The 20,964-nt window shown below is 46.3% G+C and overlaps 1 protein-coding gene across 2 annotated transcripts in view; it reads right to left on the reverse strand.

Annotated features, from left to right (window-relative positions):
- Nucleotides 1-19,908, reverse strand: part of FANCI (FA complementation group I) — a 25,475-nt gene extending 5,567 nt beyond the window's left edge. For both annotated transcript variants that reach the window (XM_055812087.1, XM_055812081.1), the window contains exons 1-30: nucleotides 19,748-19,908; nucleotides 19,554-19,626; nucleotides 18,857-18,987; nucleotides 18,288-18,444; nucleotides 18,153-18,210; nucleotides 17,678-17,719; nucleotides 17,068-17,191; nucleotides 16,126-16,211; nucleotides 15,817-15,949; nucleotides 15,493-15,585; nucleotides 14,860-14,996; nucleotides 13,857-14,037; nucleotides 13,192-13,279; nucleotides 11,896-12,026; nucleotides 11,169-11,239; nucleotides 10,139-10,253; nucleotides 9,642-9,764; nucleotides 8,461-8,529; nucleotides 7,095-7,196; nucleotides 6,077-6,259; nucleotides 5,861-5,982; nucleotides 5,307-5,471; nucleotides 4,567-4,746; nucleotides 3,075-3,238; nucleotides 2,595-2,671; nucleotides 2,019-2,135; nucleotides 1,265-1,316; nucleotides 535-662; nucleotides 333-401; nucleotides 120-207 (exon numbers count right to left, since the gene is read on the reverse strand). In XM_055812087.1, coding sequence (XP_055668062.1) covers nucleotides 120-207; nucleotides 333-401; nucleotides 535-662; nucleotides 1,265-1,316; nucleotides 2,019-2,135; nucleotides 2,595-2,671; nucleotides 3,075-3,238; nucleotides 4,567-4,746; nucleotides 5,307-5,471; nucleotides 5,861-5,982; nucleotides 6,077-6,259; nucleotides 7,095-7,196; nucleotides 8,461-8,529; nucleotides 9,642-9,764; nucleotides 10,139-10,253; nucleotides 11,169-11,239; nucleotides 11,896-12,026; nucleotides 13,192-13,279; nucleotides 13,857-14,037; nucleotides 14,860-14,996; nucleotides 15,493-15,585; nucleotides 15,817-15,949; nucleotides 16,126-16,211; nucleotides 17,068-17,191; nucleotides 17,678-17,719; nucleotides 18,153-18,210; nucleotides 18,288-18,444; nucleotides 18,857-18,987; nucleotides 19,554-19,626; nucleotides 19,748-19,831 — 3,343 coding nt within the window. In that variant the 5' untranslated portion in view covers nucleotides 19,832-19,908. The remainder of the gene's footprint in view (nucleotides 1-119; nucleotides 208-332; nucleotides 402-534; nucleotides 663-1,264; nucleotides 1,317-2,018; nucleotides 2,136-2,594; nucleotides 2,672-3,074; nucleotides 3,239-4,566; nucleotides 4,747-5,306; nucleotides 5,472-5,860; nucleotides 5,983-6,076; nucleotides 6,260-7,094; nucleotides 7,197-8,460; nucleotides 8,530-9,641; nucleotides 9,765-10,138; nucleotides 10,254-11,168; nucleotides 11,240-11,895; nucleotides 12,027-13,191; nucleotides 13,280-13,856; nucleotides 14,038-14,859; nucleotides 14,997-15,492; nucleotides 15,586-15,816; nucleotides 15,950-16,125; nucleotides 16,212-17,067; nucleotides 17,192-17,677; nucleotides 17,720-18,152; nucleotides 18,211-18,287; nucleotides 18,445-18,856; nucleotides 18,988-19,553; nucleotides 19,627-19,747) is intronic.
- Nucleotides 19,909-20,964: the final 1,056 nt, after the last annotated feature.

Consider the following 20,964-nt stretch of genomic DNA (forward strand, 5'->3'; position numbering starts at 1 on the left):
GGAGGGTTTAACCTGCCCTCAGATGATGCTACCTCAAAATCCCAAAAGATCTTTTTGCTCTCTGTCTTCATCTGTTTTTGAAAAAGGTGTAACAGTAAGAAGTGGACCACTTTTATTACCTGATGTGTCTGATCCCAGACTGGTGAGTTTCTTGATAAGCCAATCCACCTCTTCAAGGACCTTATCCGCCTGACTCAGAACCAGCAGCTAAGACAGAAATATCAATAACAAAAGAGGTCTTTGGAGTTTGGCAGAACAGGAACCTACAAGCCACTCGTGGCAGAGTAGCCCTGGACACTACAGGTTTTTCCATACACAATATTTTGACTCACACAGACAGTAGGGGCTGCAGTCTTGGCATTCACTATGGCAAAATGGGACTGACTCTCCACTTCTATGTCCTGGTCAGAGGAGAGAAAACAAATTCTGATGAGTAAAACTTCAGCTGCTGTCACATAGTTTGTGCTGGAGATGTGCTCAATTCTGCCCTGACAGCACTCAATGATGAAGAATTAGGCTGCTTCTGCATCATACCTGATCTATGTCTCCCAGGCAAGCATGGATGTCTTGCGCGAGTTCACGCAGCAGACTGACAGGACTCTTGTATAGAATATGGAGACTGAAGAGCAGAGACAGCAAACCCTTACAGCAAGCGATATCCTCTGTGGGGAAGGGAAAAGAAAACAACACATTACTAGGAGCACAGCTCCCCTAGCTATTTAGGAACATCAGACATCCAGTGAGGGAAAGACTCAGATTCAATACGGATTTAACAGGCTGCATTCCCAGAAATGATACACAGTAGGTGAAAATCCTATCAAAATACCACAGCCACAGAAGCTGAGTTTACAACATCGGGCATCCCATATAATACTGCAAGAGGAAGTACGGCTCACGGGAGCCCTCAGCTCATAGAAAAATGATGACCAGAGGCACTGAGGAAGCGCAATACAAACTCTTGCCACAGTGCGCTCTTTCCAGAGTGTAAATCCAGATCTGAGCAACAGATGTGCTAAATAACAAGGGAGAAAAGTCAAGTAAGTGAGTGGCTTCTCTTTCTTCAGCAACACTAATATTTAGAGAGATGAAGTTTCTTCCCTAATACTTGTGCTAATAACCACAATGTCATGGCGTTCTGCCACCGAACAGGACCTGGTATCTGTAACGAAAAGGTAAAACCAGGACAGACAAGAGCAGATCATCTCAGATTCTAATATCAGACCTGACACACCACATCTAAACATGCTCCCCAAAGCTTACTTACCGAGAGCATTTTCTTTGCAAACTTTGGCTGTCCAAGTCAGGAATTGAAGGAACTGTATAAGGGGAGAAAAGAGATCATGGTTTTGAAACAGAATTTGAAGCACAAAACTACTAATAAATAAAATTCAAGACAATGAATCACAGCAAAGGAAGATGGGCAGAGTCCCCTTCTGGCAGAAAGGCACCCAGCCATGCTCTGCGAAGTTCCACAAGGGACACTTAACCTACTAAGAAGTGAAAAGCTGAGATCCAGGACAGGGGAACACCTATACATTCCCTTGGACAGAATAACAGCTCCATTTAATTTAAGGTAAATGATGACTCCAGACTTCTGGCACACTCTTAGTGCAGTCCCTAGCTTGTAAAATCGGGGCAGTTGAGAAAATGCCTCCTTGCATGGAAGGAATTAGGCACTCAGCTAGTTTGGGCTGGTCACGAGTCTGCTGGCTTTTTTTGCTTCTACTCCCATGTGGAAGCCATACCATAGCTCAGGTGAACAAGTCATTCAGACTCCAGGTGCCCTAAGGCAGGCCAGAATGTGCAGAAGTAGGGTGCAAAGACAACTTGTTCTTAACTATCCTTGCGGGTGTGTGACAGGAGAATGCTTGACAATGTAACAAATGACATGGTGTGGTCTGCAGAAGGCAGAACATGCACACATGTCAGAGCCCTCAGATGTCAACCGAATCTGGTAATCTTCCCACACCTATGGCCATGACACCCATTCCTGCCACTCCATAAAGGTCGTGAAGTACCTGCTGAGAAGCCGGATCCAGGAGTTTGGACAAAGTGGAGAGAACTGTGATGAGTGACTGTGCTTCCTTGGAGTTGAAGTCATCTTCAGGACTGCTGAACTGGTTCACCAGGGACCTCTGATCACGAGAAGGAAAGACAGAGTCCCTGAGCATGCATGCTTGTTGCAGGGCCATTTTAAGAAGCAAATAACTACAAGCTGCAGCAGATAAAGGAATTGGCAACAAGGAGAATGACAAAGAATACAAAAAGGGGACTTTTCTAAAAAGCAAATGCTGGGTTTTGTGATGAGTGCTTACACAGAAGCCCAGGTATGTGCCTTTCATAATACTCGGGTACATTTATGCCGCACTGGAGGACCGTATAGCTCTGTAAATACATGCACACTTTGATCCAGTTCTGCACAGCACCCTGAAGGAGCTTTCCTTAGGGATCAGAAACTTTTCTGAACTGTCAGTGAATCAGTGTCACAGCTGCTACCACATACTCATGCTGTGGTCAAGCAACAGAGAGCTAGCAGCATTTTCTGCCAGAATTATCAGCGCTTTGGAACACTTGCAGCACACAGTGGTACCTACCTGAAACTGTCGGATCTGGAAGGCAGCTTTCTCTGTGACATTAATATCCGTTTCTTCTGCGTCACCATCAGTAATATCTGGCAGAGACAGAGAGGTGCAGAAAAAAGCTAAATGCCAAGAGCAGAGTACAGGATTTATTTCCAAAAGTGGGAAAGATTGCAACTGCTCACAGCTAGAGGAGGAATACAGAGTGCAAAACCATGGTGAGCACAAAAATCCGTTAAAGGCAAACTTCAAATAGACAAATGCTATACCCTCTGCTGACAGACCGAGGGGTCTATAAAAGCAGGTAAAGATAACTCTGAAACTTGCCTCGGGTGTGCAAATCAATGCTGTTAAGCCCACCTTGTTACTGAGAAACAAGGACCAGACCACCACCTCTCCCTAGTTATGGATAGAGGGCACTGGGTCCATAACTGCACCCATGTGGACAGGAACATGAAGGCTAGAAACCAGAGCAGAATTGTACTGTGTGCCTACCCAGCGCTTGTAGAAACTGGGGGATCCTGGCAGTGTACAGCTGCTGCACTGTGTTGAAGATCCGCAGCAAACCTTCCAAGCATAGAAGTGAAATGCTTTTGCCCTTCTTCTTCCCTGGTTCTTCAAAAACAGTAGGAATTGTAGTGTACTTCCAAAGCAGAACCCTATGGGATGGGAGATAAGTTAACATCACATGCTCCAGTTAAGCTGGCTGCACAGTGCAAGAACTAGAACAGGGCTAATCACAGATTCTACTCTTAGGATTGTATTTTTAATGTAACTAAATTGGAAGGGTTTTTCCTATAGGAAAGTGGAGGGAGAAAAGATTTATTTTTAAGAAGATTTTGTTTCAGTGTCAGCAAAACAGCTACTGCATTCTTCCTGCACAGCTAAATAATTTAATTCTTTCCAGGTGCCAAGGGACCTTCCAATCCCATTTCAAGTCTGTCTTTATACACTCTTTTCTTCCACCCGGCTTTCCTTTTGTCTCAGACTACCCAAACACTGACCACTGGTGTCAAATCTGTCAGTGACAAAAACAGCTTTTATTTTGGCAGTTTGAATCTGTGAAATGTCAGATTATCACTATAGAGCTTTACATAAATAAAATCAGAAAGGTAAAGGCAGGCAAAGCAAAGTGAAAAGCTTTGAAGAAAGCAAAATTGTTTGGCCCAAAAGAGACACTTCTATTTGTAGGCAAACATCTTTCTCCTGCTCCCCTAAGCCCACTCCTTCCCTTTTTTGTTCCCTCTCCTTTCTTCTCATTAGTTCTGTCGCCTGCACAGATGATCTTATTCTACTTCAGTGTCCAATCACGCAAAACATGTAGCTCACATGTAGTCCTAATGACTGCAACAAAAATAGCCACTATTATTTGGGGCGAGACACAAAACAGGCATTATTCATGGCAGGGGTAATTTGCATTTTGTGCTCTCTACTGACTGGGATCTGAAAAGACCCCATGCAGATATGACCTAGATCCCAAAAGACATTTACGTGGTTAACATTCTTGGATTTCCAAAGAATTAGATGCATGAATGTCTTCAAGCATCTTGCAAAAGTCCTAAACAAACATTTTCTAAAGCTTGTTTCCCTCTTATCTGTTTTATACTGTAGCTAGAAGTGAATTTTAACTTCATTGCATCCCAGAGGCCTCAAGAATCCAGCCTGTAACTATCCTACCTCCTCTGTGACAATAAGCGATGAACCAAAAGTCAGAAAGAGGCTGAAAATGAGAGTTTGATGGTGTTTGATTCTTCCAGGCCAAGTACCATTATTAGAGCTGTATCACTCACTCCGGCACAGAAACTGTAGTGCCTCCACTTGATTTCTCAGGAGCAAAGAAAGGCAATGATCTCAACCCAGTAATAATAACTGTTTGGAACAGTTATAGACAGCATTCTTCTTTCAAAACCCTAGCTGAGAATCCAAAATCCCCAAAATGCATTGCTGCTTTTTAGGGCTGATGTCTTCATGTGCCACAGTGACCCACCGTGTGATTTTGCAGAGGTTCTGAAACATCTTCTCAGGATTTTGTCCATCTGGTCCATCAGTTTGTCCTGTCTCCTCCAGCTGCTGCACCTTCTGCAGAGCTACACTGACAGCATAGCGCAGGAACTCTGTGCTGGAGCGCAGAACTGCCAGGCTCTCCTCATGGCTTTGGGCATTGTCCCTGAAGAATCAAGAGCACTGTCACAGAATTAAGGATGCACTGATAAAATGCAGCGATGGCCTATAAGATTCAAAATCTAAATACACATTTACAACTAAAATAATTACCTGACTGAATTCAGGGTGGAAAAGACCCTTTGTTTTGGTAGCTTGTAGTGACCACTCAGAGGATAAAGTTCCACCAGCCTTTCCAAATACACTAACAAACATGGCTTGGATTGATGTCTGGCTCTGTTCCATAGAGGACTGGAGCTCAAACACTGGAGTTTGTTGTCTGGGTTACAGCCCAGGACTAGAAGAGCAGAGACTCTCTGAGGTCTTACAAGTCATAAGCAAGGTCCAGAAAAGCTGCTTTGTCAGTACCAGGAGTTGCACAGCTCTGTTTCCTGCTTGGACTATGATGCTTTCTAGACAACAAGTGCTGTTATCACACATGCTTTGTACAGAAATGAAAATGCCTGTGTACTGTGTACGCAGTGCCCAAGACAGCCAGCATTCAGACACCACAAAAGCAGCTTGTGAATAGGCCTTAAAGCTACTCCAGATGTGACAGCTTCTCACCTGAACAGAGCTGTGAGCAGAGTAGATACAAAACCCATGGACAGGAAGCTCCGTGCAGTTTTGTTGCCCAAGGTAGATTTGTTCTTTCCAGCTTTCTCCTTCAGGATTTCAGAGAGTTTGTTGTAACATGTAAACAGGCCTAGGACATCCTCAAACTTGTTCTTACTGCAAGAAAGTAGTAGAAAGCATTAATGGAGAAAATCCAGTCTTACAGTTTCCCATTTGAAGCTTCAGTTGCCAAATTACACAATGGCACTTTCTAAATGGTAAAACCGTGACCTATGACATCTCCCCACCTTCCTAACAGTAACACTCCTCTTTGACCTGATCTTCTACAGAATGCCACATCCCATCTCCCACAATACAAAACATTGAAAAGGAAGACACTCCTCATGGTTCTGTGAATGCCTCTGCCACAAGGCACTCACACTCAGAAAATATCATTCTGATTCTGTGTTGGCACTATTATCCTGTGCTTGCAATGAGGCTGCACTCCGAAGAGCTAGGCACAGTATAGCACAGCTAAGGCTGGAGGGTAAGTTTTGGTGTTTTACCTGAAATTCCCTACGCTGAAATTGTACTCAATCAGGACCTCACAAATTCCCATCACCTGAATGGCATAGATGTTATTCTTCACACCGACACCAGAAGACAGAGAAAAATCTGCCGATTTATCCTAGGTGGTAAAGGAAACAAGTGAAAAATCTTTTCAAAACCTGACAAGAACTCAGTGTCTTCTTCCACTGAGTCAAACTGAAAATCTGATTTACCAGTTCAAAGTCTTCCAACTCGCTCTTGATCATTCGTCGTGTGACAGATTCCAGCATATCTTCAAAGTTTTGCTCAAATCCCACATCCTCCTTCTCCTCCTCGTCATCTTCAGCTCCTTGGCATAGACGCACAGTGCTCTTATACCAGGCAAGACAGTGTTGGATACAGCAGAGCAGATGGGCCTGAAAAAAGCAGCCACACCGTCACACTCAGCCTTCTAGTTGCAGGTTGCTGGCAGAAGTGGACACAGGCCATACTACTACAGTTGGATGCAAAGAGCCATAGCTGCCTTTGGAGGTTCGCGCGAGTCTCAAGAATATGCCTCACTCCCAGAATGAGGGGATCTGTAATCCTATACACAGCGACCCACTTCTAGCTTCAGACAACGCTGTTTGCCTCAGCTCGTCTATATGGGAAAAAGATAACTCCCACTGCTCCCTCAACCCAGCTACCTCAGCTGCTGAAGGAGACGGAAAGAGAATTTCCAAAAGGGTTCTCACTCTAGCTGAAGTGTCTGCTCTCTTTCTGGGAAGAGGGACATGTTTCCTACTGCAGGACAGCATGGAAGCTTCCTTAAGGGAAAACAAAGTGATTAATTTGAATTTGTTCCCTCAGAAATGCAATTAATCGTTGAGGTCTCATCTCCAACAATTTCAAAGGAGCAAAACCAAAGGGCAGATTCTTCCCCGTGCTACACACACACACTGCAAGACTATTTTATGTGGAATTAAGTTGAAGGAGAGAAAAAAAACCACACAGGGTGAGCTCAACAGAGGATAACAGAACTATACTATTCCTAGAGCAATTTTCACACAGGTCCCCCTAAACCACTATGCTAGTAGAGCTCTAATAGACAGCCTGAGGCAGGGGTGAGATGCCCAGCTCTACTGTCATTAAAAGAATTGCTCCAGGCTAGAAAAGGCTGAAGAAACACAAGGTATTCAGTTCATAGCAGCACAACCAAAATGCTATGTAACAGACAAGCTTGCAGCTGTGGCCAGCCAGTATAGCTCTCACCAGTGGTTCTTGCAGAAAGATTTGATCTCCTTGAGCCATAATACATCCCTCAAGTTTCAGTGGAGGCAGGAGGTCTGGCTGGGGCAAGTAATATTGCTTTAGCTGTCACAAAAAAACAAGACATAAAAATAACCAGTTACTTGGTAACTGAGCCTCTTAGGTTGTTTGAAAACGGAATACGATAATCTTTGTGCTCCATTCTACAGAGCGAAAATTGGCACTATAATAATGGCGCTGTACATGTACATTAGCCACATCACCTGCTCTATTAGTGATTAAAATCCCCTCTTGAGTTGCTGATGTACCTCACAGCCAGGACACGTCCCTGCCCTAAAACAAGTTTATCTGACTACTTGCTGCTGTCTTGCCTCAACATGCAGCACCACTTGCACTTCACCTGCAGTGTTACACATCCTTTAAATGGTGAGAAAAATGGCTTCTGCTACCTGCCACCTGTACTGAGCGCTAGGTCCTGTTATGGCACCCAGCCTCCTGGCCTAAGGATGCAGGCAGTTATGGAGGCTACACTTGGCACTAAAACAAATGCATGAGAGACCATGCTTGCACCAATTCCTGGCTGTTTGCCACATCACAGGAAGGAGATATGCTCCAAGTACTGATATAGGATCAGAACCAAAGGAAAGTGATATATATTGAGATATATATATATATATAATGATGCTATAAAAATTTATACATTTACACCAAGTTCCCATTAAGTGCCCTCTGCTACCCAAAAGCTGTCTTGGCTCTGTTCGTGTTCCTTTCTCAGACCCTATACTGTCATGGGAAAGCTGGAATTAGTCAGCATGAACTCTACGGATGATTAAAGGGAAGAAAATTACTTGTCTCAAAGAAAGCACTGCCTGTCCAATGGATTGAAGAAACGTGATTGTCTTGTTGCCATGAGCAACAGTGTTGGGGGATGAGTTAATCCTCCCAGATCCTACATGGACTTGGGTATTCTCCTGATGGGAGGACAGCAATAATAATTACTGTGTCAGCACACATCCTTGGGGAAGCATGGGAGGGTAACTGCTGTGCACTGCTAAGGAACCGGGAGTGCACAAAGCACTTTTCTGGGCTCACACTTCTCGCAACATCTCAGAACTGAAGGGTTGGAAAGGGCTCCAAGAGATTCTTTCTCTTCCACCCTGTGATAGGATATGAACCTGTCTCCAGATGTTTACCTAGTCTGCTCTCTCAACATAGCAGGGATCTGAACACCTTGGAGAGGTGCCACAGTGCTTAAACATATTTCCAGTGTAAGGGAGAACTATTTCCCCAACATTTAAACTGAATTGCTTGCTATACTGGTCGCAGTGCAGAATTCTTAGTCTCTGCAGCCATGCCACATAGCATTTACCTGGGACAAGAGCGTTTCCATTATAGAGCTGGCCAGCTGGGAGTTCCTCCGAAGGACGTCATAAAAACCCTGAAGACAGGAAGGAAGGACGGACAAGTTGGCTTACACAACAAAGAAAACGAACCACATGCATAATAAGTTGGTCTCGTAAGACAGCAATGACCCTTTGGCACTGCAAGGAACCATGAGGAAGTAACAATGTGCTCAGTGTAAACCCCCATACCTGGCAAAGCAAAGGCACCACAGAAAGAAGGTATGAATCAGAAAGCGTATGAATTTCCTCACAGGGGCCCTCTCACAAGCTGTATCTCCCTAGCAGCGGTGGCATCAGGCCCAGAGTGACTTTCACTGCTATTTAACACTAACACTAGATCCAACTTCAAACTGTGAAATCCTGCTTCAAAGGCAAAACAAGCCAGTGGGGAAACTGTAGGAGGCAAAAAAATCCTTCAAACTGAGAAAACTCAGTGGACGGATAAAGCAAGCACAAGTCTTATAGCAACAGTGACGAGCACACCCAAAACTTGCAGTTCACCAAAGGTCAAGTCCAACCAAGTCAATAAGGAAACAAAATCTCTCTGACCTCAGCTGGTGTTTTTTCTCGAGGTGGCACCCCACAGTTACCTCAGGAGCTAAGATACGCACCCAGAAATGGCTCTTTATATAGGCCATTTGTCACACGAAATCTAAGGGACAGACAAGCCTTTATAGAAACTTGCAAAAGGAAGAGGAGAAAAGCCAGATTCCTGATGCAGTCTCTAAGGAAGTTTCCCCATACTATCCGGTCAAGGTTTTCTCTGTAGCCCATCATTAACTCCCAGCAACTCTGCATCTGTCCAATGCCTGTCATAACATTCACAGGGCACCAAACACACTTCCCATTTCCTAGGCCACTGCAGGAAGAGAGACCTTGACACATTTTTGTTCTTAAGCAACATACGAGATGAGGAAGATACATCGACGTGTCTTTGGGCTTATAGTGGTCCAAAATAAAAAGAAGCAGAAGGATTGAAAAAACCTCAACATATAGTCCTTGGTACATGTGTCCCATGAAGAACATAACTGACATGATAGGTTGTTTTCCACAATAATGTGATCATTATTTACCTGGAGCTACAGTAGAACCAGACTGCAGAAGAGCTAGTGGCTGTTTAAAAGGAGATTGAAGAAACTGTGTTTACCTCATATAACATGAGACGAACATCCGCTTGCTGGCTCAAACATCGCCTCAGGCTGCCCAGGATTTCAAGGCAGAAGGCCTCATTAGCTGCAGAATTATAGCAGGCATGAACATCTGCCTGGACCTGAGAGGGAATATTAGTCACATTACGATTCTCAAATATCACAACACAGAAGCGAGATGATAAGGGTCCTGTCCCCTAAACCATCACCGAAATAGTCCTTAGTGTGCTGCCAGGCTCTTTATCATCATCACGGAGCAGTGTGAACGCTCCCCACAATATTGGTGCTGTAAGAGAAAATGACTCTGAGAAGCAACATCCCTAGGCCAGCTTCTCACACACTGTATTTTCCAAACTTTTCCTTCCAGGACTAATCCTTACTGAAGTTTTATTTCCATTTTGGGGAAGCACTCCACTCCTGAGTTGTTGCAAACAGTGCATATGAGACACAAGACTGCCTCATACGTGCACACCAGGGACTGCAGAACAGCACTTACCTGAGAGGCACCAATGGCCTGGCTGCACTGGGAAGAGGACAAGCTGCCCAGAACCTTAAAATTTCTTAACAGAAGCAAAAAGCCAGCAACCGCAGCTTTACGAGCATCGAGCTGCCTGCAAGTCAGAGGGAGAAAAGAGAAGCTTAAGGAAAAATGGAAGCAAGAAGCTCAGAAATAAATACAAGATCAACTCAGCAATGAAAAAGGGTCCACAAATACAGTGACTGGGCCCAGTGGAACTGTATTCCCCAAGAGGGCAGCGCAGTCCCAAGTAGTTAAGTTTGACAGTTTGCTGGGAACTCCCTTGCTCAATACTCTTACAACATTTGATTTCCTTTCTATCCTTGCAATGCTCGCACTGAGGGAGAACCCCAGCCCAAGCCAAGCATTAAATGTCCCCTGAAAACTGGAATGGGACAGTCTCACGGAGTTCAGAGTTGGAAAGTTCCTCGCAAAAACCTGGTGTTTTGCTTTGCTCGCTGAAACCCTGGGTCTTTCCCAGGACCACATGCCTTGCCTTGAATAATAATCCTAAATTATGAATTCCGTATTCATAGCCAGGCAGCCACTGCCCAACAAAATCCAGCCTACGATCACAACATTATGAAGACAGAAGGATGGTTTGCTCAAAGCATTACCAAGACAACAAGCCTGCTTCTCTACCACCTTGTAAGGGATCAGAGGGAAGGTGGCAGCTCAGCATTCTGATCAGTGGTTCCTTCCTAGCATCTGGAGGTACTCAGCTGTGTAGACACATGTTGGAATTGGTTTTAATTTTGCCTGCTTATTTGGAGTTCCCAACAGCTTTCTGAATTTCCAAAGCTCATTCAGCTGGGGGCTGGAATTTGTGTCTCAGTTCAGTAGAGCCGTGACTGTATTCCAGTCCTATGCTAAAGGGGTAGGAGACATCACCACCTTGTTACGGGAAGAATATAGTAAGATGACAGCCAAAATAAACAAAAAATATTTCTGCTCCAAAAACATAAATGATTTGTAGAAATCTTTTCAAAGAATCCCCTTCCCAGCTTACCTGGAAAAGATAGCTTTTTGGAGAACAAGTATCAGGGAGTCCCTCACTGACATGCTGACTTTGAGCAGAGGCTGGAAAGGAAGGTAACAGTTTGGAGAGAAAAGCACTAAGGCATGCCAAGCCCTTGGGGCATATGAGCTCATCTTCCTCAGGCCCATCTGGCCCTGCATTTCTAATACTGTCATCAGTACAGTAGGAGAACCAAAACATGTTAAAACAATACAAAATTAAACCAAGAGAGCTGTAGCAGCGAGACACCTTAGCAGGTTAGTGAGGACACAGTGCAAAGGTTTGGGGAAAGAACTGTTATCTCCAGACTGGACAAAGCAGGCAAGAGTTTAACACCAGGCTCAATATCTCAGCCCAGGCAAAGAGAAATACTGACTTGTAGCTTGGAAGGAGAAAAATCATCATGACAGCTACAGCTGTTCAGCTAAACCCTGTATACTTAGTTTTCTACAGTGTGCAGCATCTGGGCATCTTCCAGATGAAAGGTCAGCACGGAACAGTTTTGGTACTATTCCAGACCACACCATATGCTTTCTGCTAGAGGGCACATGCAAATCCATGCTTGAAGAACAGTCCCACGCTACACTGAACAACCTACAGCAGAGTATGAAGGTTTATTTTACAAGGAGGGTTATTAGATCATGCATATAATTGTGGCCTAGAGCTGTCACTGGAACTAAACTAGCAAGGATATTCATGGAGAAATGCAAAGCTTTACCTGTACTGCCCGGAGGAGCCCTTGCACTGTATCAATGGGCAGAAAGGACAAATTGTCAAAGGTCTCTGTGACTTTGGAGGATGAAGTCTGAAGCACAAGAGGAGCAGACACAACGATATTGGACAGCAAGTCTGTAAAATAAAAGGACAAAAAGAACAGCTGCTGCCAAGGGGCCAGAAAATTCTGAGCAAGAGATGTCTTATAGAGATAACAATTACAGAATAATCAAAGCACTTCCATTACACAGAGAGGTCGCGGTAGGATGAGCATCGCAAACCTACTTCTGCCGCAGGCACAGTGCAAAACGCTCACAACCCTGCTGAAGGGCCTCACCCCACCAGAGGGCACTGAGGTGTAAAAGAAGAGGTGGCAGCACAGGCACCTTAGCAGCCCCAGTGACTCTCAAGCGCCTACCCAAGGATGAGGAGGACAAGGCTAGGAATGTGTAAGAAGTTACTGACTGACAGATACCAACTTTCCGCGTGTCAGCTGTTCCATGGCAACTGCCTGCAAACATATTTTTCACCTGCAATGAATCACTGCAGCAGACATCTCAGTAAGAGGGGAAGGAACAACTGATTTTTTTTGGCTTCAGGTCACTTCAGCAGGAACTTCAGAAAGCGAACCACACCCTGGGTGGTATCAAAAGCATGACCAGCAGGTCAAGGGAGGTGATTCTGTCCCTCCACTCTGCTCTGGTGACACCCCACCTGGAGTACTACATCCAGCTCTGGGATCCTCAGCACAGAAAAAAACATGGACCTGTTGGAGTGGGTCCAGAGGAGGGCCACAAAAATGATCAGAGGGATGGAACACCTTTCCTATGAAGACAGGCTGAGAGAGTTAGGGTTGTTCAGTCTGGAGAAGAGAAGGTTCCTGGGAGACCTTATGGCCTTTCCATACTTCAAGGGGGTTATTTATAAGAAAGATGGGGACAAACCTTTTCAGCAGGGTGTTGCAACAGGACAAGAGACAATGGTTTTAAACTAAAAGAAGGTAGATTTAGACTAGACGTAAAGAAGAAATATTTTACAATGAGGGTGGTGAAACACTGGAACGGGTTGCCCAGAGAGGTGGTAGATTCCCCAACCCTGGAAACATTCAAGGTCAGCCTGGATAGGGCTCTGAGCAACCTGATCTAGTGAAGATGTCCCTGCTCACTGCAGGGGGGTTGGACTAGATGACCTTTAAAGGTCCCTTCCAACCCAAACTATTCTATGATTCTATAACTTGCTCTGAGAAGCTACGTTCTGAGTGTCCACAGAGCAGGACACATGTCTTTCTCTTTCTTGTTACCTATGTAGTGGCTGACAGGACATGCTGCTTTTGTGAGGACTCTGTTCAAGACCTGCTCAAGAATATCACTTCTGATGGGCTCATGAACCTGAAATGAGAAAGAACAATAAACAAAAATCAAAACCTGCATATATTTAAAATATTCCTGTACCTCACAGCACAGGTATCATGCAGTACAAAGCAAATCCAGATCCGACAGGTTAGCTGGGAGTGGTTGCCAGAAGTCCCCTTTCAGCTGAATTCACACAGGTTGATTCAGATTTCATCCCAGGCCAGTCAGAACCAGCACACACAGTACACTTGGAACATAATGGGTCAAATTGTCTGTGGGATGCAAATTTACCACTTCAGTGCAGATGCTGGTTTCAATCCCACCTCTGAGATTTTCTTTGTACCTCTGAATTTCTCTACCTTCTCTGCAGTTTCTTGGAAACTGTAATAGGGATTACACAAGTATTGTGGTGACTGGAACAGATCAGGGTTAGGTCTTTATGAGGATCGCCTCTTCCATCTGGACAGGGGCAAACAGTAGACTAATTCTAGTATTGTTTGTAAAACACTCATGATGGATACAGCAGGCAAGATTTTGAAATCATTTACCAAGAGAGAATAAGAATGGAGTTCCCTCCCCACCCAAGAAAAACTCTCTCCAAAACATACACTACCTTAAACGTTTCCAGCAGGATACTTGCTCCCAGTCTGCCAGCCTGCTGGGCTGGCATTTTTGAAAGGCCATAACTGGTATCAGCAGCTTTTCCTCCAAAGAGCTTTTTTGGTTCATATGATTCCATTAGGCTGAAGCCAAGATCCACCAGGCCCTGAGTAACATGGTCCCAGCCAAATGCACTAAGGAAAACATTAAACAGACCAGGAAAGAAACAACTTAAGTCACAGAACAGGTTTAGATCAGAGCAATCTAAAGTAAAATCTTCTGCAGTCATTCCAGGGTCCAAAGCAGCAATGAGAAATGCTTGATCATGTCAGGGAAGATGACAACCCTCACAACCCCATGACTGTCTTTAAGCTGAGGGACAGGTGCTCAGCACAATACATCTCGTAGTCCTGGTTCTCCAACCATCAGACTTCCTTTCCAGTCCAAAGGTTTCCTTGCTATAGAAAATGACGTGCTCTCAAGTCTGACCTGAACATGACAGCAGGCTACAGTCAGATGCACAAATATCCTACTGATCCTGAGATCTTCAAGTCAGAGAGGAAGGCAGAAGAGGAATGCCTCTTATCAAGCTGAAGGACAACTGGTGACAGATCACACAGCTATCCCACAGGATGTTAAAAGGACTAACCATGTTGGGGAAGAAAACAGTGAGCCTATCACTCAACCTATCACTTGATCAGAACATAAACTACAGCAGCAGCATGGCTCATACCATCAGCTGCTCCACCGGTAAGAAAGATAGGATCCTGATCAATTTAGTCCTTTGTACCACCAGATGCTGAGATCTGGGGTAGAGGGGGCAGATTTATACAGCTGCATTTTGTTGCTTTTTTAATTCACCAATATGAAACTGAGATAAAAACTTTGGATTTTGACGCTGTTCTCTGTCGGCACCTGGTCAGCAGTATTTAGCATCCCAGGGCATTCCAGCAAGGCTGAAATTCTCCCCCCGGCAAAGCCCATTGAGTGTTCTGCAGCACATGGCAACAACTCACCTATTTTTCACCACTTCCAGAATTACAGTGGTTACATCATATTGTTGAGGAAACAAATCCTGCAGAAACTTGGAGGCCTGAAGGAACTGCAGGTCCTTGCAGCTTCTTGTGATTGATGTTTTCAAGAAATTAAATATCTGGAACATAAAATAATTGAGTGTGAGGAAATGATCCTTGAAATGGGTCCTGCACAGTGTTGGGTATGCTCCAGTAAGAGGACTAGCCAGACCACAAGTTCGAGTATAGCCTGCCAAAAATCTTAACTCACTTCTTTCTCAGGACAAATACACCAACCTCATTAAGTGCTTCACGGAGCGTAACTTGCTGCCAGATGCTCTTCAGGTGGCCACCACATAGCCAAAACTTTAGAAAAAGAAGACATTGCTTTTCTCCAATCCTACAATACCAACCCATAGGGATCACAACTCTGGAAAATCCTGATATTGCTCTGGGATCTTTATAGTCTTCAGTAAACTACAGTGTACAGTGATCTAACTGCCTCCCCACAAGCATCCTGAAACCGTTTTAAGTCTAATTCCGATGGGACTATGAACTAACCATGCTTTATTTCCTTCAGAAGGAGCGCAGTGTACATCCCCATGGAAATTCTCTGCAAGCTTATCACCCACATACCTGCTCTTGCAGTCTGTGTTTTACTGCAACTGATAGCAAAAGAGCCACGCTGAAGGGACACAGGGCTCTAGCAGGGTCCTTCTGTTGCTCAGCCTAGAAAACAGCGAGCAACAGTCAGAAAGCTTGTTATCTTCAACTGCAGCATCCTGCAAGTTCAGGGAAGCTATCAGTCACATGCCTTTTCAAACATACCATAGCATTTATTAAAGAGAACATGACTGCAATCATAAAAATTATTAAATCCCTTCTACAGATAGCCAATTCAGTTTTAAACACCCTGCTACAGCATCTTCAAGAACAGTGCCTGCTCCATCTCTGTCCTACCTTTAGGTGTCTGATTAGTTCCTCTCCTAGGTCCTGATCCAGGTTCATAACAGAGACAATATGGAGAATAACGGTGCCTTCCACATGGCGGAGTTGGTCTAGGGGCATTGTGGTGACCTCAAGGTCCACCGATCTGTAAGTTTTATCAGGAAAAAAAAGCCATGCAAAGCCATAAATAATTTATTATGTATCAAGAAGGACATACGTGTACAAGGTTTAACAATTCAAACTCAAGGAACCCTGGGCAGGACCAAGGTAACTACAAATACCCCGGTAGTAAAGAAAGGGGATGACAGAGAAAGAACTTACTGTGGAACCCTCTGTTCTTCCTTTTGTCTCTTATCCAACTGATCGAAAAAACTGATGATTCCTTCTAAAACAGTCTTCTTACTGCCCTGCAAGGCAGGACATTACATTAAGCCACTACACTCTATTCCCACACCAATTACAAATGTTATGGTATCCTTCATTTCCCTTCATAAATCACCGAGGTGGGAGAGAGCTCCTGTGTGGCTCATTTCCAGATGAAGTGACTCTAGTCTAGTTTGCATATTTCTTTTGACCGCACTTATTGAAAAGCTGGAAGGAGCTGAAGCTCTCAGATGTTCTGGGTTTTTTTGAAGTTGTTATTAATTAGAAAGGATCCTTTATGTTATAATCAATTGGGAAGGCTTTCAAACTCCTAACCTTAAATCTAACAATACATTTTGGCCAGTGTACCCAAATGACCTCCTGTAACACACATACTATTTGTCTTTGGCTGGATCATTCTGGCATTGTCTCAGTCACAAATGACGCAAGCAAGAGCCAGATCACCCTGTCAAAGGTGATTGGCAGACTGCTTGCAGGAAGAGCACAGGAGCTGACACATTTCTAGTACAAGTCAGACTACGACCCTGAAGACAGTCATACTGCATGAGCTATTATTACAGCGTGTAGACCAGAGAGTAAGCAAACTCACACTTCAGAACACTGAAAAAAACAATCTTCTCTGCTGTCTGTTAGGTGTGTGCTCATCCCTTATTTCCCAAAGCTTTCCTCCTTTCCTCACAATGAAGGTCAAGATTGTACCTTTCTCTCAGCAGTCAGCTTCAGGATTTAGAGAAAAAAAAACCCTGCAGATGTCCTGTTGTGTCCTGCTCCCCACAGCACAGTTTAGGAACAATCAGAATCCCTGCTAAAATTCATCCTATACATGTTTTTTTCTCATGGTATATCCTTGGGGGGAGGCCAGCTCCTGTAAGCTTTTACCTTTGCAGAAAGCAGCAACAGCTGATAGACCAGAGGGGGAATTTCCTGCAGGTCTAACTTGGAGAACATCCTGAGGATCTTTTCCACCACAAACTGCAGCTCCTCTCCTGATAATGGAATATCCCTGTTGAAACAAAGATGCAGCCTAATCACTTTTACTGATTTCCTTCAGAATCCCACAGCAGATTCAACCCATAACTAGACAGAGGGTCCTAGTGCAGACAGGCAGCGAGCGCTCCCAAATTCCTCACCAGAAGCGGTCGCCACAGATCCCTCAATACCCTACCACTGTCCCAGGATATTCTTCAACTTTCGGTGCTTAGACATTCTCCACATTATGCTTGCTCATTAATGTATTGTTGATTTGCTAAAGCTCACCCACACAGGGAATAAAAAACATGATGCCATGCTCAGTCTTTGGGGAACGCCTGCTCAGCTGTGTTTTGTATCCCAGTGGATCCAATGTGGTGTTCACTGACCAGCCATCCATGGGGCTGTGCCTGGTATGGTCAGACCTTCTATTCATACCTGCCCCAAACTACATGTGAGACAGGACATGGACATGACCACAGCACAAGAAAGTGTTGACGTTGAAGGGAAAAAGAATTACCTGAACATGTTGGCAAGATGTATTACGCTCCGAGGATCCCACCTAGTAATACAAAAATATGTCAGAAAATTGAAAGCGAGCAGAATTATCGCTTAGCCCTTCCTTCCTCCTACAAAAATCATTCAATGTCACCATTTCCGTTATGTTCTGATATTAAGACTAGAAGCCAGATTTCCACCAGAAATCACCACTGCCACCCTAACCACCCAGACTTACAATGGTTCTGAACTGTCCCAGCCCCCACAAAAACTAAGAAACGAGTACAAATAGGCACTTCCTGAGACCAGTTCATGCAACTCTTACAAGATCTGGGAACAGGGTGTTGCCTTGCCTTCCCAGTCAGAGAAGACACTGTCACAGAGGGCACAGGTTCAAAGATGATAGAACAGAACACAGACAGTGACATCCAGCTCATCATCATGTCTTTTTCAAAGCATAGCATGAAGCACACTGTTTTGCCATGCAACGTACGTACTTGCTGGAGCAGAGGGTATTTATCAGCTGTTTCTTAAAGTCTTCCCCATTCAGTTCACCTGAAAAAGCAACAGTCTTTTAGGACCTGATTCCAGAGGAAGGAAGGTCAGGCTATGAAGAAACTGAGAGGTGTTACCTTTCCCATAAGCTAGGCTCTCATTCGAACTGGCCAACGCAGTGAGAACAGTGGAAAACAGCTCCAAGGATTTCCCGTTAGACAGGCTGCCGCCTTTAATAACATCAACAAACAGGGTGGCAAGCTCAGCCAATGCATGGCCTGGCAGCTGGCGAGACTGGGAGAAGATATAAAAATGTGAAAGAGCCTGAGGCAGTGCACAGAATTACACACACACGTTCAAACCATTACCAACAAATAGCAAAGGACAACGTTTCTTAAAGTTAAATGTGCCCTTAAAAGGGAAATTCAGCCCCGAGCTCTCTATTTTATACCGTCCTTTATAGAACAGAGCAATAAATAAAGATAATGTAATTACAGGTTTGGAGTTTCAAGTCCAAGTGTAAATATCCAAAGATAATCATATTTACACACACCACAAATTCCCACACGAGCTAACTTAGTCCAGGGCAGATCCAGGGAAAGGACACAACTCATTTTCCTCAGTGGCCTAGTTCTGAAGCATCTCAATCTACACATTAAATGATACCCAGCAGAGCCCAGGAAAGCCAGCCCAAAGGAGCTTCTACCTCCAGCATCAGAAGTCCTATGATTTCAGACACCTTGCCCAAATGCAGGTCCCCTGACTCCACTAGTGGGATGCAGTGCTTGTAAACCTGAAGCCTCCTGAGAACACCATTTTGCTGGGAACAGGGGGAGCCTTATAACAAGAAAATAAGGAAAACAAAGAATGGAAAAAAAGTTAATCAAGTAACAACGTGTTGCGAAACTGCAGGGAATTAGCAGGGCTAAACTGTCACCTGACTACAACTCCCTATGTTATCTGGCAAAACAGATAAAATAAACAGCACAGAAATTAAGAACCTCTTGGATAGAATAGCAGAAGCACTCAACTCTGTTATCACACCCTACGGTTCACTCAGCCTGCTGCTGGAGATCAGGAAGTGTCACAATGTTAAGCAGAATCAGTTTGGCAATTAAGTCTCAGCTGACCAGCTCAGTCCTACTTCAAGGCACCTAAAGGCTCCCAAAATTAAAGCCCACTCACAGCAAGTTCATTAAAAATACATTAGTCCCATTTCCTGTTTCCCCACGTCTATTTTTGGCTGTCATGTTTCCCTGTGACAGCCCTGACTAGCTGGTTTTTACCAAAAGTGATTCTTCCTTGTGCTGCTGACCACCCCCCTCACCCAGCCGGCCTGTAACCCACCGGCCCCTCGGCAACCAGCCGGGCTGGGGCCACAGCCCTCCTCGGCGATCACCCACCTTTGAAGATCCCTCTTAGCAAAGCTGCCGTCTCCCTCCCCTTCAGGGCCTGCTTTGTCACCATGTCGCCCAGCTGCAAAGAGAAGGGGACGCCGTGAGCTGCACTTCACCTGAGAAGCCGCCTCCGCCAGCCTGACAGGCCCGGCGGCGCGCCCCCGCCGCACACAGGGCCCACCCGCGGGACACCCGCGCACCTCGCCCTCCCCCAGGCTCTGCAGGGCCTCCTGCAGCCGCTCGGGGACCTCCTCGGCCGCCAGCGCCAGGATGCGCTGGGCCATGGGGCCGCGGAGCACCCAGCCCGGGACGCGCTGCCGGCTGCCGCCGCCCCCCGGGTCTCAGCCCCGTCTCCCCGAAATTCCCGCCCGGAAGTGCCCGCCCGTCACCTGGGCAACAGCTCCCGCCCCCAGCGCTCACTTCCCTTCCGCGCCGCCGGCTGCTCCGGCCGCCCGGGGGTCGCCGGTTCGAGTCCCGCGGGGTGCGGACAGCGTGGGGTGCAGGGCGGCGCGGGGTGCAGCGCAGGGCGGCATGCGGTGCAGGGCGGCGTGGGGTGCCGGGCGGTATCTAGTGCAAAGCAGCGTGGGGTGCAGGCACGTGGGACGCAGGACAGCGTGGGGTGCAGGCACGTGGAGTGCAGGCATGTGGGACGCAGGCACGTGGGGCAGGCAGCCGGGGGTGGGGGTGGGGTGGCACTGGGGTGCCTGGCACAAAGTGCCCATTCAGGGCCACCCTACAGCAGCAGCACCCGGCCCCCGCGCGTGCCACCCACGTGGGGTGCGGATACCTTCGAGTAAACCCCTTACGTCCGGGGGCAGGAGGGGTGGCCCGGGGTGCACCAGGCGGTTTAGCCCGCCGTAAGCACCCGGATTTAGCCGGAGGAGCCGGTGCCAGCGCGGCCTGGGGGCTTTCGCAAGCCCCGTGCTCCCGGGGAGCTGGAGCTGATGCTGCGGGGCTGGGGGGAGCGGGTTCGCCCAGGGCCAGGGGCCGGGGAGGGGGGGATCACCTGACCTGGCCACGAGATCCCTGAGGGCTCTGGCCACAGCTCCTGGGGGTGGGTCCCCCTTTGGGGTGGGTTCCCCCTTGAGGTGGGTCCCCCTTGGGACTGCCACCCCTCCCAGGGCTAATTTTCCCAGGAAAAACCACCCACTTGGTGATGCCATGGGTTGTGCATGAGTCTGCAAAACTTTCATCTGCAATAGGCACGACGCCCAGGTGGTCTGGGGAGCACAGGTCCCTTCTGCCATCCCCATACGGGGCTCTTGGGGCTGTTTGGGAACCCCCATGCTGACGGTGTCCCCCCGTCACACACTGTCTTGCTCACTGGGCTGCAGGCAAAGGTCCAATGAGCTCTAGTAAGAAGCTGAGCCTGGCACCAGGGCTGGCGTGGGAAGAGGAGGAGGAGGTGGCAGGGGGT

The sequence above is a fragment of the Falco peregrinus genome, chromosome 1 (assembly GCF_023634155.1).
Source record: "Falco peregrinus isolate bFalPer1 chromosome 1, bFalPer1.pri, whole genome shotgun sequence".
NCBI lineage: Eukaryota > Metazoa > Chordata > Aves > Falconiformes > Falconidae > Falco > Falco peregrinus.